The sequence below is a fragment of the Mesoplodon mirus genome (assembly GCF_964341445.2).
Source record: "Mesoplodon mirus genome assembly, chromosome: 20".
Classification (NCBI taxonomy): Eukaryota; Metazoa; Chordata; class Mammalia; order Artiodactyla; family Ziphiidae; genus Mesoplodon; species Mesoplodon mirus.
The window spans coordinates 14,281,463-14,301,168 of record NC_138996.1 but is presented as its reverse complement, the minus strand read 5'-3'; the positions used below and the strand labels follow the sequence as shown (position 1 = coordinate 14,301,168).

Genomic DNA, 19,706 nt, shown 5'->3' with positions numbered 1-19,706 from the left:
CAGAAACGAAAGAGCTTTCTGAAAATTTGGGGGCTTCCGGGGTGATTAGGACCACAGACAAGGAAATTGCGGAAAAAAAGAAAAAATAAAAATCGATCCCATACGCCTCACGCACCCATGACTTCCCCACCTCTTTATGTACATGCATGCACATTTAGCTTAGTTGCAAAAATGGGTTTATTCCAGTGCTATTTTTTTCCCACTTGGCATTTGTCTTTTTTTTTTTTCTTTTGAATTTTTCTGGAGTGGTGTCTGGTCTGATTTTTAAAAATGGAAGCAAGAGGGGCAGGGCTGTGAAAGGGCTCAAAGTTGAACGAAACAGTGGTTTCCAGGAAGCAGCAGACTCAGGCTGCCGCGATGCCCACATCTTTCTGCGCTGGGTTCGCCTCCAGGCCCGCAGGCTTTGCTCACATCTTGGAGCGAGCGTGACTTCCGCAAGCCCAGCGGCGGTCCTGCTCCCGAGCTCGCGGAGGCACCTGGGGGCGCGCGCAGCCGCCACGGGGCTCACCTGCACCTCCCTGCCGCCAGCCCCGCCCCACCCCACCCCGCCCCACCCAGCCCCGCGCCGCCCGCCCGCCCGCGCGCCCGCCGCCGCCCCGCCCCGGCCGGGCTCATTGGTTGCCGCTCGGAGGGGAGGAGAAGGGGCGGCCTCTGGGCGGGGGGGTCTCATTAGCGTTGCTGGCTCCTTCCTCCGCTCCCTAGTCCGGAACTCGGCGGCGGCTGGAGCGCTGCGAGCGAGCGGTGCGGCAGGGACGGCGGGCGACTCGGGCAGTGACCGTGGCAGCAGCGGTCGCCCCGCCGTGGGAGGCTATGGGGACGCGCGCATCCTCTGGGTGCCCAGCGCGCGGCGGCTCGGAGCGCCCTGCCCTGCTGCTGTAGGGAGCGGCGGTGGAGCAGTCACTCGCCGAAGACCCCCGGGACACATTTGCTTCGGCCCCTGGCTCGCCGTGCCTCTCCCGGGCTCCCGGGGCGCGGAAGAGGATCCGTACTCCCGAGCGGGGCAAGCAGCATGGGGAGAGCGGCCGCCGCAAGAAGAGGCGCTGGAGGGGCGCGCCGGTGGCTCCCTTGGCTGGAGCTCTGCTTCTGGGCGGCGGGGGCTGCGGCTGCCCGAGGTAAGCGCGGGGTCGAGCGGGCGGCGGAGCCGGGGGCGAGGCGGCCGAGCGGGACCCGCACCTATGGCGTTGGCTTCCCAAGTTGCGCCCTGCACCTCTCCGCGCGCTGAGCGCAGCGGGGTGGGACTCGGGCGGAGGACCTCCGAGGGGACCACTGTCTCCCACCCCAAGTTCGCGATCAGCCGCCGTCCTACAGGTTGCTGGGACCGGGGCCCCTACCCTTCTTTTCCTCTCGTCGTTTGCTGCATTTTCCGAGCCCTCCCCAATTGCTGCAGACTGGTGTCCCAACCTCTTCACTCCAATCTCGTTCCCCCCAGTCCACTTCCTTCCGTGGCGAGATCGTTCACGGGTGGGCGCCCGTAGGGGTGTCCTAGAGTTCCTGGGGAGGGGCGCCAGGTGATGAGAGTCTCTGGAGGGTGCGCTTGAATGGAGAGGGCGCCTTTTCTCTGGGGGAGCAGCACCCAGGCTGAAGTCCGCGAAGCTCGACACCTCTCGGGCGACAGCGAGGTCCTGGGCAGTAGTGGGCTTTCTTTCGAGGAGGCCGCGGTGTGCGGGAGCTCGGGAGAGCGGCGTGCACCGTCCGCGTTTAACTGCGCCGGCAGTGCCCAGCCGGGTTAGCAGTTGGTCCGAGGCCGCTCACTCGGCGCCTCCTCTCCCTGCCCGGTGCCGGCTCCAGCCCGGGAGCTCGTGAGCGCGGGGCCCCCTGAGCGGCTGGGAAGCCGCTGCTTCTTTCCGACTTAGAAACGTAGACCCCATTTTTCCTGGATCCTCTGGACTCTGGCAGAGTAACATTCTGCACCTGGTTTCAGCTCCACCTTGAGCGAGGACTGGGAGCATCAACTTAAAACCGCGGATTTGCTTTGAAGATGATCAGAGGCAGTTTTACACGTAGCTTGAGGACTATGGCTTTACCCTTGAAATCATCCGGAAGCTTTTCCTTCCCGCTCTTTCTTTATTCCTAGGTGTCATCCATTAGGCTTAGAATTTGTAATTGCCTTAAATGATTTACCTAACGCTTGACTGGCGAGGGGTGAAACTGATCTGCCCACCTTACCTCTACCTTGAACGTATTGTGAGTAGCCGGAAGACAGGAAAGGGTGGAAAGGGTTGAGGACGATCACAGAAAAACCAGTGTAATCTCATTTTTATAAAAGCTAACGGTGTGTTAAAAGCAGTCGTGCTGCCTGGAATGAAGAATTAAGAAAAGAAAAAAGTGGATAGAGGTTTTTCCCTTTTATGATCCTATTCAGTGACTATTTGCATTTCATTTCTTGAAAAGTTTTTGGGTTTTTGTTTTTGTTTTTGTTTTAACGGAACAGGCTTTTTAAAAAGCAGGAAAGGTTTAAAAATGAGCCTCAAGTGATTGCACACACTGGGTGATGGTGAAGCATAGTTCTTTTCCTCGCTGGGAGAAGCACAAGCTTCAGCCATTTAATTTACTACAGAGAATGCCTCCTTGCAAAGTCAGCTCTGAGTTGTTTTTAATACATTACTCGGGGGAAAAGCGGGCCTTTTCTGAGTGTTGATTTAAATGTCTGAGTTTCCACTTGCTGTTCTATGCTGAATACCTAAGAGTGACTGACTCCACATACTGACCCTTTGAATTTGGTTGGTGGGGCTGTCTTGAAGCCAGCTTGAAACAAGAGGTGCGGACCTGCCAAGAGCCTCTTGGATGGAGTTTTGCTGGCTGTGAAACTAAGGCTAGCACCTCCTGTCTGCAAGCTGTTCTTCAAAGGACTCCTGGAAAACACACTGTACACTCCGCAGGCTTATTTACAACAAATGTCTTGCACAGATCATAGAAATGTTCAAGACACATGGAGTGGAGCGGTCCATCTGACTAATATTTCCCTTGTAGTATTTTACTTTCTGGGGCAGGAAGCCTGTTACCTTTAGCACCTGTCAGAGATTCCCCAAGAAATGAGCAGTAAACAGGCTATAAAATCTGTGAAGCCGCGTAACCTGGCTTGGGACAGGTGGGTACAATTAGGGTTTTCAGAACAAAAGGCGCCGTTTCAAAGTTATTTAAGTACTCCCAGCTGAGGAAGGTGCTCCCTCATTAAAAGCAAGATGAGATGCACCCGGGGACATGTTTGCTGAGTAGTGTCACCGCATTCTCTGGGGTTGGCCCTACAGTGTTCTTACTTATCCAAGTAAATAGTTTTTTTGTTCTACAAGCCTTTTCATGTTGGTTTGAACCAAGGTGCTCCGCCTTCCCGAAACAACAGGATAGACAGAATTATGCCATTTGCTTTAATTATATAAGAAGATTGAACAATTCAGTAGCCATTTCTTTACAATTAGTTATCATTTATTTATTTCCAAGATGTACCAACTCCTTTTTTCCCCCATTTCTTTCCCTCCATACCTAATGTAAAACCCTCTGGAAATTGCAACAAGATTTCAGATGATTGGCTTTGAATGTCCTCAATGAGGAAAATACATGGGGCAAGGGACTGCCTGCAGAAACTAGTAGTGGCCCAAGGAGCCATGTTCTGGTTCCCTCCTTTGTAAGCTAGACTTAATTCTTGAGATTTATGTTCTTGGTGGATAGCATACTTACTGTAAGGAAAGCACTTGGGTACCATGATTACCGTATATTTTAACACCTTCCAAGTTAAAAGAAGGGGGTTTAAAAGTTACTCATGACCTGCCAAGTGCTAATTGAATCCACATCATGCTGTCACACTGATTTGTTTTTGTTCTTTGAAAAAAAGGAGCACTGCTGTTGATCTGCTTGTGATTCCTCTATTAGATACTGTACATAGATATACCAGTCTGAAGGCAGGGAGGAAGATGATCTTAGCTGGGCTGAGCTTTCACACAATTCCTTCTTTTAAAAATTTTCGTGGACAATGAAATCTTCCTTATGGTAACCATAGTGATGCATTAAGGGCAAGAGAAATACACATCTGTTTTATAGGCACAATAGGGTCGCATGGTTTACGCATACTTAAATCCATTTACCTACCTCGTTCCTGCAGTTTTATATCTATGTTCACTTTCTCCTTAACGAAGATAATTACTGCCTCCACCACCCCACATTCTGTTTCCTTTTCCTCCAAAATCTTCCCCTCCAAAGGGCTATGAGAAAAGAGCCTTTTCTTGTAATTTCTTGGTGGGTTTTTCTTTTTGTGACTCTTGGGTTGTGCTCTTCGTTTGAGCAGTCCAGTGGTATCTTTTTTTCCTGCCCGACAAGGGGTTCTGCTCAAGAAATCTCTTAAGTATCTCAGCTGATAAGAAGAGATTCATTGTTCTTACCTGACCCTATAGTGGCAGCATGTGTCACCCTTTTTCATAATCTTACTAGGAAAAATAGTAATGTCAGCCTTCCATTCTTCCTCACTCTTTGAATGACCCATCTGTGGGTCTGTGGTTCTTTAAGTGGTACCCCATAGGTTGGGGAAACCCATGGAACCCCGGGAGTCCTCCGTGAGTTCCATCAAAACTCTATGACTGAGTGGGTCTCGTAGTTCTAGACCCTGCTGTCTTAGTAGTTAGGGAAGAAGCACTTTTCTGTCTGTTGCCTCAATGACTTGTAAACGTTTTATCATCCTCCTTCTACCAAATAAGGACCCAACTTGAAATATTGCCAACTTTCAAGGTTTACCAAGAAATTGGTTATTCAGGAGATAATGAATATTTGATATCACTTCCTCGGGTCTTTCTTTCTTTTTAAAATATGGAGGCTGGGGACCCAGACCATAGGTGTTACAGTCTAATCCCAAAGACCAAGTGTATGAAGAAAGATTTATTCCATAACATTCTCTTAAGGAAGGTGGTGGTGGTGATGCAGGATGTCCTCTTAAGCGGCAGGCACAGATGTTCACAGCCCGGATGTGTCCCCCTCCTTGATTATACCTTTGCCATTAATTCTGATTGTCCCGTACACTGGGCAGTGTTTCTTGACCAGCTGTGTCATTGTCTCTGTCCTCCTTATTCTGCTGCCTTCATGAACTAACAGCATGACCGAATAACCAAGGGGGGCTCACCTCTGTCATTCTTGGCCGCATACTCTAGGTAAAGACACTTACTTGCTCACCCAGTCATTTGCTTCACGGCCACCACTGGCAGGAGACCTATCACCGTATTGCTGCCACGCTTTGTGTTACGCCTGTTCCTTAAGAGAAGGCGTTTGTGCAGTCTTGCTTGAATATTAGATATTAATAGTAATGACTGTTTTTAGCAGGTGCCATTCATTACTCTAAAGACTTTTACACACATTAACTTACATAATCCTTAAAGTAACTTAACATAACTTAAAATAACTCTTTGAGGTGAGTACTCTTATTATCCTCCTTTTGAAGATAGCAGAAGAGCTGCACAGAGAAGGTAAGTACCTCGTTCAAGGCCGCGGAGTTAGTATGTGGTGGCGCCTGGATTTGAACCTATGCAGTCCGACTCCAGAGCCCACAATAAAGATGCTTTTCTAAACTGTGCCGAAAACAAAATGAGTCTGATATTTTGGTGACATAAGTACTAAAATTATATCTCTATAACTATGAGACTTGGAGAAGAATTTAGAGGAGCTTAAATAAATCTATAAATGTATTCAGATACGTCTCAGAGATTTATGTTGTACGCAAACAGCCACCCTCTCACCATTCAGCTTAATATACTTTGGGATCAGATTCACACTTAAAATTCTGAGTGCCAGCTTCTAATATGATAGCTTGCTTTCTTTTCCCCCCCAGTTTTGAATTTCAACACAAAATATTACTCTGAATACGCCATCCATGGAATGGCAGAACCCAAGAGACTATTTGTTGCCTGTCTTATATTTTTAGCCTTGTTTGCCGGGGAAATGTGAAGCATGAGATTTGAGAATAGATTGTTAACACCAGAGGCTGCTGTTTCTGCTGTTTTGGGTACTCCTCCTGCGGCTCTTGCAAGGCAGATGGCTAGATTCATTTCCAGAAAATAGATATTCGTTCTATTTTGCATTTCCACTTTGAAAAGAACTTTTAATTGTTTGTACCACATTGCGTTGTATGCTCTTACTGTGAGCATACACATGCTGTGCGTAGATAGTTTTCAGAATTAGGCGAATGTTAATGTATTTCAGTTTGGACCGCGTGAGAAATCCACTGCACAGTCTCTTGTGCTTTTGGAGGATTTCTTTGGAAAGTGGGTTTGTGTGCAGGACAGTGTGGACTGCATATGTTGTTCTCAACACCCCTGCCCCCTCTGGACTTCACTGGACTAAGAAATGAGGGACTAAGAAATTAGGGCAGAAGTATTCGGGTTGTGTTGATGGGGCTAAAGTAGAAACCAAAACACGTAGTACTCTTCTCGGCTTACGTAGGACCACAACAGGATGTAAAATATTTCCTAATATTGTTTCCAAGAGGACAAGAGTACAGGGAGGCCTGTATTTTTCCTATATGATCAGTTTCTTCTGACAGTTTCCTTCCTAATTAAGAAAGCTGGAAGCCAAAAGCTGTCTTCCAAGTGAAGTCAGTAACAGCCTCACTTAATGCAGATACTGACTTTCTGCCCCTAAATTTCTGGTTCATAAAATGCAAAAGAGCCTTCCTCCCCAGAAAGAGAGACCTTGGCACTTAAGTGTATGTTTCCACTTGAATCTGGCCTTGTAAGGCTGGGAGGAATAATATGGGGTAATTTCACCACAACACAGTGGAACTTGGCTCAGAATGGACTTTACAAGATGCATTGTTTTGCTGATTGAATGGGGTAATTTCTCCCTCAGGTAGGTCCAAGGGAAAATGACATTGCAGACATCCCAGAACGTAAGTGATTAGCAGACACGCAAAGGAAGCAGGAGGTACTAGAGGCTAAAGGGAAGAAGTCATCCTGACTACTTCAAGGGTCCAACCAACACTGGAATAACTATGTTTAATATCATTCGTAGAGTTTACTCACTTACTATAAAAGCAAATGTATTTACTAAATATTGGACTAGAAGATTTGCCCGTAAAGAAATTTGTGGCATGCCTTTTAGAGTTGTTTGCAGGTGATTGGTGGTTTCTGCCTCGTCACAGTACTTACTTAGTAGTTAGCGTCTTTATTTGAATTTAATTTAATAAAACCAACTGGAAGAGGAAGGGAAACCCAAAGATCTTGGGTTATGAAAGCTAAGCTGGTAATATCTGAAACACACAAATCAGGGCTTTTCTTTTTTTTTTTTTTTTTTTTTTTTCTTTTTGCGGTATGTGGGACTCTCACTGTTGTGGCCTCTCCCGTTGCGGAGCACAGGCTCCGGACGCGCAGGCCCAGCGGCCATGGCTCACGGGCCCAGCCGCTCCGCGGCATATGGGATCCTCCCAGACCGGGGCACGAACCCGTATCCCCTGCATCGGCAGGCGGACTCTCAACCACTGCGCCACCAGGGAGGCCCAGGGCTTTTCAAATGTTAATGTGCATTTGAATCACTGTAGATCTTGTTAAAATGCACATTCTGATTTGGTAAATCTGGGGAGGGGCCTGAGAACCTGCATTTCTAACCAACTTCTAGATGACACCATCTGACCACACTTTGAGTAGCAGGGTCATGGATGACAGTAATTCAAGTTTTGGGGGTTTGTTTTTGATTTTCAATATTGATTTTCACTTGGAAGCCAGTACGAAGTGGAATTCTATGTAGCAATATTGTAAACATGACAGAAGAATAGGCAAAGACAAATGTCAGTTTTAACACACAAAAACCTAGAGCTACTCATAAAACAAATAGACATTCTGGGAGTACCATTCTGATGTAATATAGCGTCTTGCTTCCAGCATTTGTAAAGGTGGATGCAGTATTTTCAAAGGCTTGGATTTTATCTTGAAGTAATTGAGGCCTTATGTCTGCATCTACTTCATTTCTGTAAGAAAGAGGAAACTGAGTCCCCCAGAAGTTGAACAGTTTGCTCAAAGTCAGATTTTTGCTCAGATTCTACCCCCTTTTATCTTACCGTATCTCTTGACTGGCGCTGCACTTAAAGACGATCCCGAGTTCAGGATATTGAGAGAGTGAGGCTACACTTAAGGAAGAGATAGAGCAGAAACAGTTGGTTAGAAACAAAAACAGAGGAATGTTCACACGGGATAGGGATGCTCGCCAAGGAGCTGGATCCTTGTTGTCACAACATGGTGTGGGACTAGGTTTTGGGTCCTTCCTTGCTGCTGGACACTTATGTCTACTTCGCAGTGCCCATCATGCTTACTGTTACTCACCCAGCACCTGGCAGTGCTGGTCCCATAGCACATGCTAAACAATCATTTTTACTCTAAGCTTATTGCGTTAAGGTATAAATAATATTGAGGATAACATTTCTAAAATTTACTCAATATGGGGCTAAAACATTCAGGAAAATTAGTTGCCAGAAGAAATTAAATAACCGTAAGAGGGTTTAACATTCCCGCCCCCCAACAGATTGAGAAGCCTACGTTCCTAGATAGATTGTTCTAGGAAGATGATTGAGTGTAAGATATAACACTAGCACGGATGGCTCTTTTGCATAATAATTCATTTGCGTGGAAGTCGACATTTGTCAGATGCATTCACAGTTCGGATGGTTTCGGATTTGTACATTCACCCCGTTGTTGAACACAGGATGAACGTAAGGTTTAGAGGTTTTTTTCAACCAAGGCTAGACAGAGAGCCATAACTAGTACTAGGACCAGCAGCTGAGTGTCCAGATGGTTTCTGGGCCTTTTTGACTATGAGGTCATTCTAGTTTATTACCAAATAGATTGGTTGCACTTAAGTTGGACCGTACAACATCCTGCTCGCATTGTATTTGAGACGGGGCATGGGTACATGAACACGTGTGACAGAGAAAGAAACGAGTAAAAGACTTCAGGGATACCGTGTTGGCTTCTGGGTTTATGTGGTGTTAGGTTTCTCATGGTTATGAACAGAAGTGGCGTCATCTGGAAGAGGGGATGGTAGGAAATATGGCAGCAGTGGTTTGAGGCAAGTAAAATTGTGACTATATGAAAAATGGTATATACTGCAGTGTGGCCTAGGGGGTATGGAAAAAGTTCTCAGGAACTTGCTGAGCAATAGTATTTTCTTTTTTTTTTAAATTTATTAAATTTATTTTATTTTTGGCTGCATTGGGTCTTTGTTACTGTGCGGGCTTTCTCTAGTTGGAGCGAGCGGGGGCTACTCTTCATTGCAGTGCACAGGCTTCTCATTGTGGTGGCTTCTCTTGTTGCGGAGCACAGGCTCTAGGCGCATGGGCTTCAATAGTTGCAGCACGTGGGCTCAGTAGTTGTGGCTTGCGGGCTCTAGAGCACAGGCTCAGTAGTTGTGGTGCACGGGCTTCGTTGCTCCGCGGCATGTGGCATCTTCCCGGACCAGGGCTCGAACCCCTGTCCCCTGCGTTGGCAGGTGGATTCTTAACCACTGTGACACCAGGGGAGTCCCATGTTTTCTTAAAAACAACAAAGGATTTAAAATTTAGTTCATTAAATAAAAATCACAGGTAGTTCTGCCGTTTTATTTTAAAGTTGTCATTACAGACGCCAAACACTCTTTAGAAATATACTACTGGCTTCATAATCTGCATCACTTTCTAAATACTTTGTCTTTATTATTAACTTTGTGCTTTATTTTTTCTTTCTGTATATAGTTGTGGAACAAGGTTAAAGTATTTTAATTGGTATTTGGAAGGTGTGTGATGGCACAGTGCATTTGGACTTGCAATAATAATTTTCATCAGCGTGTCTTTAAGAATTATCTAACCTATTTTTAGAAAGAAATAGAAAAAAATACAGACCTCAAAATAAAGTTCTTTGCCAGAGAAATATGTGTGTTGTAGGCCTTTTGAAAGGAGCTGAGGAAATTGTAACTGTCCTTCATCCGAATAGATGACCCTTGTATCTCTCTCAGCCTAGAGACCAGCAGCTACAGTGATTGCCAGCAGCTTGCATCAGGAAATTTCCAAAGTTGTCTCCCTTAAAAAAAAAAAAAAAAAAAAAAAAAAAAAGCAGTCAGGAGGTTCACAGGTTTTCTCAGTGTGAGGTGTGTGGGTGGGATGTAAGTGTTTGGGGGTTTGCTTTAAAGAAAGAAAGGTTTTTAAAATGTTTGTCATTTTTTTCACCTTGGAGAAGACAAACAAACAAAACAAACCCACCCACCCCAAATACAAAAATGAAAACTAAAACCCATTGGCTGTTTTCTCAAGTTTAGCAGACAGCTTGAAATGAACATCCGTCTCGGATAGCAATGTGAAAAGACAGCTCTCCTGTATCATATACTGCAGCAGACAACACCATTACTTGTGCAGCCAGTTATTAATAATTGTCAAGGGGATAAGTGCTTAATGGATATCTGTGTGTATGTATTATGTATTAGTAGAATGTCATATATCATCATTATTGCAAACTTACATCATTAAGCTTCTATGCTGTTAATTTAAATGCTATTAGTAACACTTAAACTTGAGACGGAGACACAGTTTTGACTTGAAAGTTAGCTTCTTTTCTTTTCTTTTTTTTTTTTTTTTGCGGCACGCGGGTCTCTCACTGTTGTGGCCTCTCCCGTTGCGCAGCACAGGCTCCGGACGTGCAGGCTCAGCGGCCATGGCTCACGGGACCAGCCGCTCCGCGGCACGTGGGATCTTCCCGGACCGGGGCACGAACCCGTGTCCCCTGTGTCGGCAGGCGGACTCTCAACCACTGCGCCACCAGGGAAGCCCGAAAGTTAGGTTCTTAATTTGAGCACTCACGTTTCTCTCTTTCTCCCTGGTCTCTCCCATCTAACCCCCAACTCTCAGTCTACTCTTGCTTCCTGTCTCCTCCTCAAGTCAAAACGGCCTTCCCGTTCCAGCAGTGTGGTGGGCTGCAAAGTTCAAGGCTACATGGCCTCCAACACGTCACTTTTTTTCTGGTTCTTTTTATTTCTAAAATGAGAAGAAGTAACGCAATTATTGTGAAAGCTCCTTCCTGCTCTAACATTTTATGATGCTGTGTATGGTTTTCAGTACCCTTTATTCATGGTACTTTTTAAATATCATTTCAGGAAGCATTTCTTGGCATTTTAAATAGGCATCAAAACCTTCGATAACAGATACTCTGAAAGTAGAATTTTCAGGACAAGTTTGTAGGACTTCAGGAATGATGCTGGTGAGCCTTGGCTTAAGCGTTTTTAAGAATGCATCATCAATAAAAGAAGTGTAATTTTATGTATCGGTTTCTCTTAAATCAGTGGTTGTACACTAATGCATACATAGGCTGCTCCAGCAGCAGAAGTGGGATGAGTGGGAGAGGGCCGCGGGGGCTGGAATCCTCCACGGCAGCCCAGTGTTACCCAGTTGGGTGCGTGGGCCCGTGGTTGCTAGATTGACTTTTTCTTTTTTAGCAGAAACCATCTCTATGCTATTTCATGGTAAATTTCCAGATTTGAACTCTTCTCATCATTTTAATAAAACACCTTTAGTTTAAGCAAGAGTCACAAGATACAGCACTCAACCTTCCAGTTTGTCTCAAGTCAGTGACTTTTTCCACCTTTTGTTAAGAGATTTAAAGGATCAGGGAGTCAGTTGGTCCTCATTTTCAATAATTGTCTTTGAGCTTTGTGGAGGAGCACTGTCTATGGTCTTCCTTTCCTCGTTTGTTCTCGTGATTTGATGACCATCTCTAGTGTTGTGTTTGGGTTGCTTTTTCTTTTTGTGTGTGTATCGTAGTTTTTGGGTTTGCTGTTTCCATGAGGTTTTGATATAGTAGTCTATATATGTACAAGGTTGTTTTAAGTTGCTGGTCTCTTTCCCGCCTAGAGAAGTTCCTTTAGCATTTGAGGAGCATTGTCTAAAAGCGGAAGATCAAAAGCATTTGAGTGGTCTTTTATTTAACATATGAAAAACACTAATTTGGTCACTGAGTTTCTATGTGCCTCTCTATCCCATTTGTAAAGAAGAATCATACAATTATATTGCTGGAAAGGGCCCTAAAATTTCTAGGCTGAAGCTCAAATCTCTATGTGGGCAACCAAAGTCTAGAGAAGCAGCGTAGCTTGCTGGACATGTAGGAGGTCATTTCTGTCAGTGTTTGCCCATGAACCCAGATCTTCATTTTCTCAATGTTGTTCTTGCCCCTTCTCCTTTTCAGGCCCATAATAACAAAAGCAGTTGATAGAGGCACCAAGGAAATCAAAAGAATGATACCAGAAGACTAAAGCCTATTGATCGTTTTACACTTCTGTTAGAGGATGCTTTCCTTTTATTTAAAATGTTTATATTTTTCTAAATACCTTTGAAATAGGATAGATTTTTCATCTTTGGCACCATTCTGAATCGTACAGTGTTGGGGCTATGATTTGAGGGGCTCAAGTTGGTTCCTTGTAGCAGAGCTGATGGACATTGTATTACATTATTATCTGTATTACATTATCCATATCTACATTATAGGTTTATTTTGTGTTTTTATGGAATTTACGGTGAGTCAAGATTTTGTTCCAATTACTTACCCTCTGCATACTTGGTAACAGTTTTGTTCAGTATGAATCTACTAGCAGACCCTAACTACTTTCTAAATATAATTATTTTAAAAAATTTATACATAGGATGAAGATAGTCACTTCTCTTATACTATGGGATGTTAGTGCCATGAGTTAGAATAGGAAACCTTGTGCTTCACCCAAGGAAATAACTTTAGAATGGTATTTGCCACACAACTCCTAATTCTTATCTGGATAAGTAAATTACTTCCAATTTCCATTTTGCCCTGTTTAAATCTGGATTTTCATGTGTGTTGAGAAGGTAACACTTTCCAGCTGGAATGCTAGATCTGTTGTGATGAGGCGGGTTTTATTCAAATGGATACAGTAGTTGGCCACTTAGAGGACCACTAGGTGGATCAGATTTTAAAGATGCACAAGCAATTGTCTTATGCTTCGCTTCGCAGAAAACTTCTGATGTTGGCAGCAGCTTGCCAATGATACCCTCAAAAGGCCATGAATTTGCATCCAAAGAGAGTGAGGATATAATTTTAAAAGCCTCAGTTGCTTCTTCTCATGCATTGTCTGTTGTTCTTTATCTTAAAGCTGAGTTCTGCATTTCTGACGGTCATAATAACTTGTAAAATGCAATTCCTGTAGTTGAGCTGAAGCTTATAAACCCCGGTGACTCTGTAATGATGATTATTCACTTTGAAGCTACCTTACTGGGAAAATGTTAGATGTGGAGGGTGTCAAAAACTTCAGATTCTTGGAGATTAGTTGTCAAAATATTCAGGGTTTGGTTATTTTTAGCAGTTATCAGTGAAAGATCTTGCTGCTGGAAATGGTGCTTAGGTTTTAAAGCTACAACTTCCCGGTCATCACCTGAAGCCATTATTTTTTTTCCAAATTCACAGAAAGGCTGACATCTTTAGTACTGTCACCTGGGGTTAGGTGAGAAGATCACACAGACAGGGGCTTTGAATATGTGTGGCCATCAGCTTTTTAAGTTTAAAATTGATGTTTAATATGTAAACAGTTTTATTGAAACATAGTAGATTGAAAAATGAGCACCAAAAGTTTAATGTAACCCCCGTTCAGAGAAATACATGTGTTTGTAATTTAAATTTTGAAGAGAGGCTGATGCCAAGAACAGAACAGTTAAGCCATCTCAGAATAGTTGAGCCCAAATCTCAGGGGAGAGGATCCACTGATATATATTTTTTTAAGTTCCTCAGGTTATTCTTAGTTTGGGAATCAAAGCCTGAGAGCCGCTGGTGTAATGGGTGGATTGATTGTGAGCAAATGTAGAAACTGATCCTTTTTTTTTTGAGATTTAGAGACAGCAAAGTGTAAGGGATAAAGGTGACCACCATGTTTCTCCCTCGCACACCCCTCCACATTAGGCGTTATGTTTCCATGTTGGATCTCAAATGACTTGGATGAGTGAAACTGGATAATGGCACTCAACATTTCAGTCTTTAGGAGCTAGACTTTTCCTGCTAGGATGGAAGAACTTAGATATTCATGAAAGAGATGTGATTAAATAAGAAACATTATATAATCATGAAGAAGAGTTTTAAGAACCCAAGGTTGGAGGTTGCGCCGTATGTTTCCCTTCTGAACAAAAGCACAGGGGCCCACAGATGGACGTTCCTATTACTTCTCATCTAATACGTCTTAGGTCCAGGATGTAAATGGTAAGTGATCACATTTATGAGTGGGTTAGTAACTTTGTACTGGTCTTGGTGTCGGAAGGATGAAGGCAGTATGGTTCCTTACAGCGCAGGGCAGGGCCCCAGTCAGCACCATTGGTGTGGACTAAGGAGTTGCGCGGGGACAGCTGGTGCCTCTGTGCTGTTTTAGGAAATGTGGCATAGGAACTCCAAATAAAGCAAATGTTTCTAATATGTCTGTTCACAACTGCCAAAGGTTCCCTATTTGTGAAATCAAATGCAAGACATTTTGTGACCAGTTGTCGCACATGAGTTTAGTTTAAAAAAATCAATTTAAAATGGCTATCTGTGCACTTACCACCATATCAATAAACCATTATCAACATGTCTCATCTGTATGTCTCTCTTGAACTCCCATCCCTCTGGTTCTCCTTCAAAAGTAATATTGCTTGAATTTTGTGCTTATCATTTCCTGGTCTTTAAAACTATTTTTTTAAATTAATTAATTAATTTATTTATGGCTGTGTTGGCTCTTCGTTTCTGTGCGAGGGCTTTCCCTAGTTGCGGCAAGCGGGGGCTACTCCTCATCGTGGTGCGCGGGCCTCTCACTATCACGGCCTCTCTTTGAGGAGCACAGGCTCAGTAATTGTGGCTTACGGGCCTAGTTGCTCTGCGGCATGTGGGATCTTCCCAGACCAGGGCTCAAACCCGTGTCCCCTGCATCGGCAGACGGATTCTCAACCACTGCGCCACCAGGGAAGCCCTTTAAAACTATTTTAAACAAATATGTATGTCCTCCTAAACAGCGTTTACTTTTGCTTCTTTTTGACATATATTATAGTCTTCAGCGATTGTTTTTTTCACCCGGTATTAGGTTTCAGCTGTATTATTGGATGTACTGTTGTTGAATCACTTCCCTCCTGTACAATATTTGATGCTGTGACTAAACCATAATTGACTTATTTTACTCTCAGTGACATTTGGCTTGTTTTCAGGTTGTTTTTTTCTCTTATGAAAAGTGCTACTAGGAACATTCATGTACATGTCAATGGCACCCACTTTTCAAGTGTTTCTCATACATCTGAGAGTAGATTACTAAGACCCAGAGCATGAACATGTTAAATTTTCCAGATAATGCCAAAGCATTTTTCAACAGTTTGAGTTCCCATCACTTCACATCAGCCAACATTTGATATTTCCAGGCCTAGAGATTGAAATGCTTATTTAGTGGGTATAATATGATTATCTCCGCATGGACTTAATTTCCATATCCCTGATTACTAATGAAGTTAAACATTGTTTCATTTATTTCATTGCCATTTATATTTCTTCTACAAAACCCCTACTCAAGTCTTTTGCTCATTTTTTCTATTTGCTAATAGAAAATAATAATTATTAAATTAATAATTTATTGAATTATAGGGAGCTTTAAATACACATATGTGTATTTGTATATATGTGTATATATATATATTTTTAGTAAGCTTTAATGTGTTAATGTGTGATTGGAATTTCTTCCCCCAGTTTTTTTTTAACTTAATGGTATTTTCTGATGACTTGAATTTTTAATGTTAAGTTCTCATGAACTCAAGTTTTAATTTTGATGTAATCAATGTTATCAATGGTTTTATGCTCTTTTGTGTCATGCTTAGGAAATCTTGCCTAAATCTCATGAACTATATTCTCCTATATTTCTTCTAAAATTTTATAGTTTTGGTCTTTCGTATTTATGCCTTTAATCGACCTAGAATAGATTTTTTGTTTTCTGTGTAGAGTTTGAGTTAGGGATTTAATTTCATTCTTTCATGTGAATAACCAATTGTCACAGAACCATTGAGGGGTCTTCCTCCTTTTTCTAATGATCTGCAGTGCCACCTTTGTAACGTGCAAAGGTTTCTTAGATGCGCAGGGATTTTTTAGTCTGGTGTTAAGTGTTCTTCCAATAGTTCCAGCAAACCTTTCTGGTTTTATTTTTTACTGCTTTTTCATGTACCGTCTACTTATCTAGACTCCATGCTGTGCCTCAAAATTGTCCCACGATTTCCTTTGTCTTGTGCATTTTGTATATTTCTTATACCTCTCATATCCTGCCTTATGCTGTTGTTTGAGGTATATTTATTTCTCTTTTGCTTCACATTGTATGTCCATTTTTGAAAGCAGGCTTTATGTTTTGTTCATCTTTGATACTTTTGAGCAGAAACTGGTGCCTTTTACTGAATAGCTATTTGATAAATCATTGACCTAAACTGGGGTTTGGAATTGAAAGGATCTTAGAAATTATCCAGCCAGTCTCACTGTATTTGCCCACCTATGATCATTGGGATTTGCAGAGTTTAAATGCAATGCCCAAGGTCATATACCCTGGTGGGTCCCTGACTTTTTTTCTTGAGCTTATTTCAGAACACCTTTCACTTCAGTTCTCTGCCCGTAGAACTGATAATATCAGATGCTGTCCAGAAGTAGGAACTAACATTAAGATACTAGAAAACAGGTGAAGACACACATGTGGCAGGTCCATGACCCCTTGGCTGGCTGAGTCAGACAGTGATGTTTGGACATACACGGACAATGATGTTCACATCACATCGAAATATTGAGCATCACCCAAGCAGCTCTGCTGACTCACATCTCTGGGCCTTTGTTCATGCTCCTTGTTCAACAGAACTGTTCTTGTAGACCACTGTCCATGAGTCTTTGTACTCCTAGAGATAAATCTCTTCTTATTGAATGCTGTTTCCATACTTTGACATCACTTCTGTTCCTGCACCAATCAGACCATATTTTAATTCTTTTTTAATGTCTTTCACTCTTGATTTTTATCACCTGAGGTCAGAGACAATTTTCTATTCTACTGTGTCTCCTCAGCACCTAGCACAGGGCTATGTCTGCTCTAAGTTAGGTTTTTAAGATGTTCTATATGTGAAAATCAAGCAAGCAAAAAACCAAAACCTTCAAGTGAGCTTATAAATAAGTCCTGTCATTCCACCATTTAGATGTGTAATCTGGATGAAGTCATTGTGCTTCCCCCGCCTAATAAAATATAAAAACTGTAGGAAGGATAACCCACTTCCACAATATTAGCTGTTATCACAGTAGTCCAAATTAGCTAAAGAACTTGGTACACATCTTCAAAGATTCCTTGTCAGGGAGATTTTGCTGGGGAAAAAAAGCATGCTAGGTTTGTGATTGAATGAGGCTGTATAGTTGGGAATTTGTATAATCAGAAGAGAACTTCAGGGCCCTACGTCTTTGGACTGAGGGTCCAAAACAGGGATAATTATAGGGAAACAAAAATGAAGAGAAGAGGGCACCAACTACAGATAGCCCTTTGGCCCAATGGCTGGTCCTGGAAAGCACATCCTGGGATGATCACAGTTTTGGAGTGAGCATTGCAAAGGAGGAATGGTATGGGGGACTCTTAATGTTTATTTCACCTGACTGTTTACTGCTGGGAGCTTCCGGGCAGGAGAACGTCCAGAAGCTAAGTCAGGGGGCCAGCAGGGCTGACAGCAGAACTTCTTGGAGCGGATGCTTTCTTCTCCACTCTTTTACTCACATGTGGGCTGCATGGTTAGATGAACACAACTAACGAGCCCAGGGGAGCTTTATTTCCTCTTCTCCAAAGAGCTTTTTTGGATGGAAGTGTTTTTCTGACATAAGAATATTATATGCTCATTGTAAGAAGTTTGAAAATACAGGAAGGTCTTTTTTGTTGCTGAGGCAAGGAATAGTGACTTTATTCAGGAAGCTGGCAGACTGAGAAGATGGCGGACTAGTGTCCCCAAAAAACCATCTTCTGGGAGAGTTTTAAAGAGAACGGAAATCCCCACCAGATCACCCAGAAAGGTGCTTCCACCTCAGGGTAGTTCTCAAGGGGCCTCTGGTTGTCAGCAGGTGTCTGCTGTCTCTCCTATCCTTCATCTTTTGGAAAGAGGAACAACCAGTTACCCAAGTACTAAACCAAATACTTTAATTCTGCTCTTCCTGTCTTTTCGGAACGTTCACTTCTTGGTAGCAGACTCTGAGTACCTCTGTGACATATCTTCAGTGCTTTGGAAAAAGTGAAATGATCACATAACTGTTACTTTTCAACCACCGACCAAAGCTAGTGGACACACCCTTTGTAGTGCCCAAGACCATGGGTAGCAGGCTCTTTAGAAGAATTACATAGCAGAGCTTTGTGTTAACTGAGCCAACTAAATAAGATGCACAATTATTTTTTATCTCTCAGTATGAGAAGGGCACTGATTGAAGCACTACTTTGATATTCAGAACAGAGTTTTTAAATTTCTTGTTTTTTTTTTTTTTTAACTCTCCCAAGATAGCTTTGAAGGATGGTTTTCCTATTCCCTGTATGTTACCACATACTAGTTTTATCTCCGCGTCAGAATGAATCAAACCTTGGCCAATATGTGTTCTTCTGACTATTGTAGACTTGAATAAATAGGGATACATTTATTTAGAATATTTATTGTTCTCATGTGCATGGAGGCTGTCTCAGTTGTGCTAAAGCCTTGTCTCTAGGGAGCCAAGAGCAACAGTAGCATTACATATACTCAAATTATATTCTGCATTGTTTTCTTTCCTTTTTTTTTTGTTTTCTTGGAGTTGGATAGAAACAAACAATTGTATGGAATTTTCCTAGGCAAAGTTAATTAAGATTAGAACAATTAGTCATTGCCAGGTCCCCTTCCACCTTCTTCTTACTCTGATTTGTTAATAAAATGCATCTGATATAATTAAGATGTAGAAAATGAAAATCAGAAGACCGTGTTTTATGGCACGCCACGACTTCACATGTTCTCAGTTCATCCATCCCTCCATCCCTACACTATCTCCTAGTCAAAGTACTTACCTCCAAAGTGAAAACATCTACAGTTCCTAACTTTCAAAAGTGTTTCCCCCTAGGTGTGTGTATATGTAATGGTATCAGAGTTCTGTAGCTGGTAGTTGTTTTTGCAGTGTGTTGAATGTCTGTTTGTGTTTCCTCGTAAAATAGCTTAATGACAGGGGCTGCTAGTTTTCTGAATCTTTGAATACTTGTTGTTTGGCCCGTTTTAATAATTCAGAGAATACATGAATAGATGAATGGATGAATCGTTACCAGCTACAATGGATATTTGTGTGTTGGCTGAGCTCTGGCTTGATAATTATATATGATAATGGTAATGTTTGCTGTGTGCCATCCATCATGCTAGAGGCTTAACATACATGTGCTTTAATTTCCACAACAATCCTCTAAAGTAGGTGTTATTACCTGCTTTAGAAATAAGGAAATTAAAAGTCAAATATACATATCCAAGTCCATATTTCCAATAAGTGGGAGAGTAGCGATTTGGGCCCAGGTCAGTTTTCATTCTAGCATGTGGATTCTTTCCTACTATCATATCAGTGTACCTTCTAACTTTTAAGATGTGGGGTGTGTGTGTGTGTAGTGTGTATACACACAAACACACACACACACACACTGGAATATTACTCAGCCATAAAAAAGAATGAAATATGCCATTTGCAGCAACATGGATGGACCTAGAA

The 19,706-nt window shown here is 42.7% G+C and overlaps 1 protein-coding gene across 3 annotated transcripts in view; it reads left to right on the top strand.

The window, feature by feature from the left end:
* Positions 1–1,009: 1,009 nt before the first annotated feature.
* UNC5D (unc-5 netrin receptor D) overlaps positions 1,010–19,706 on the top strand; it is a gene marked incomplete at its 5' end in the record, with an annotated part of 606,527 nt that continues 587,830 nt past the window's right edge. For all 3 annotated transcript variants that reach the window (XM_082608626.1, XM_082608624.1, XM_082608625.1), the window contains one exon: positions 1,010–1,112. In XM_082608626.1, coding sequence (XP_082464752.1) covers positions 1,010–1,112 — 103 coding nt within the window. The remainder of the gene's footprint in view (positions 1,113–19,706) is intronic.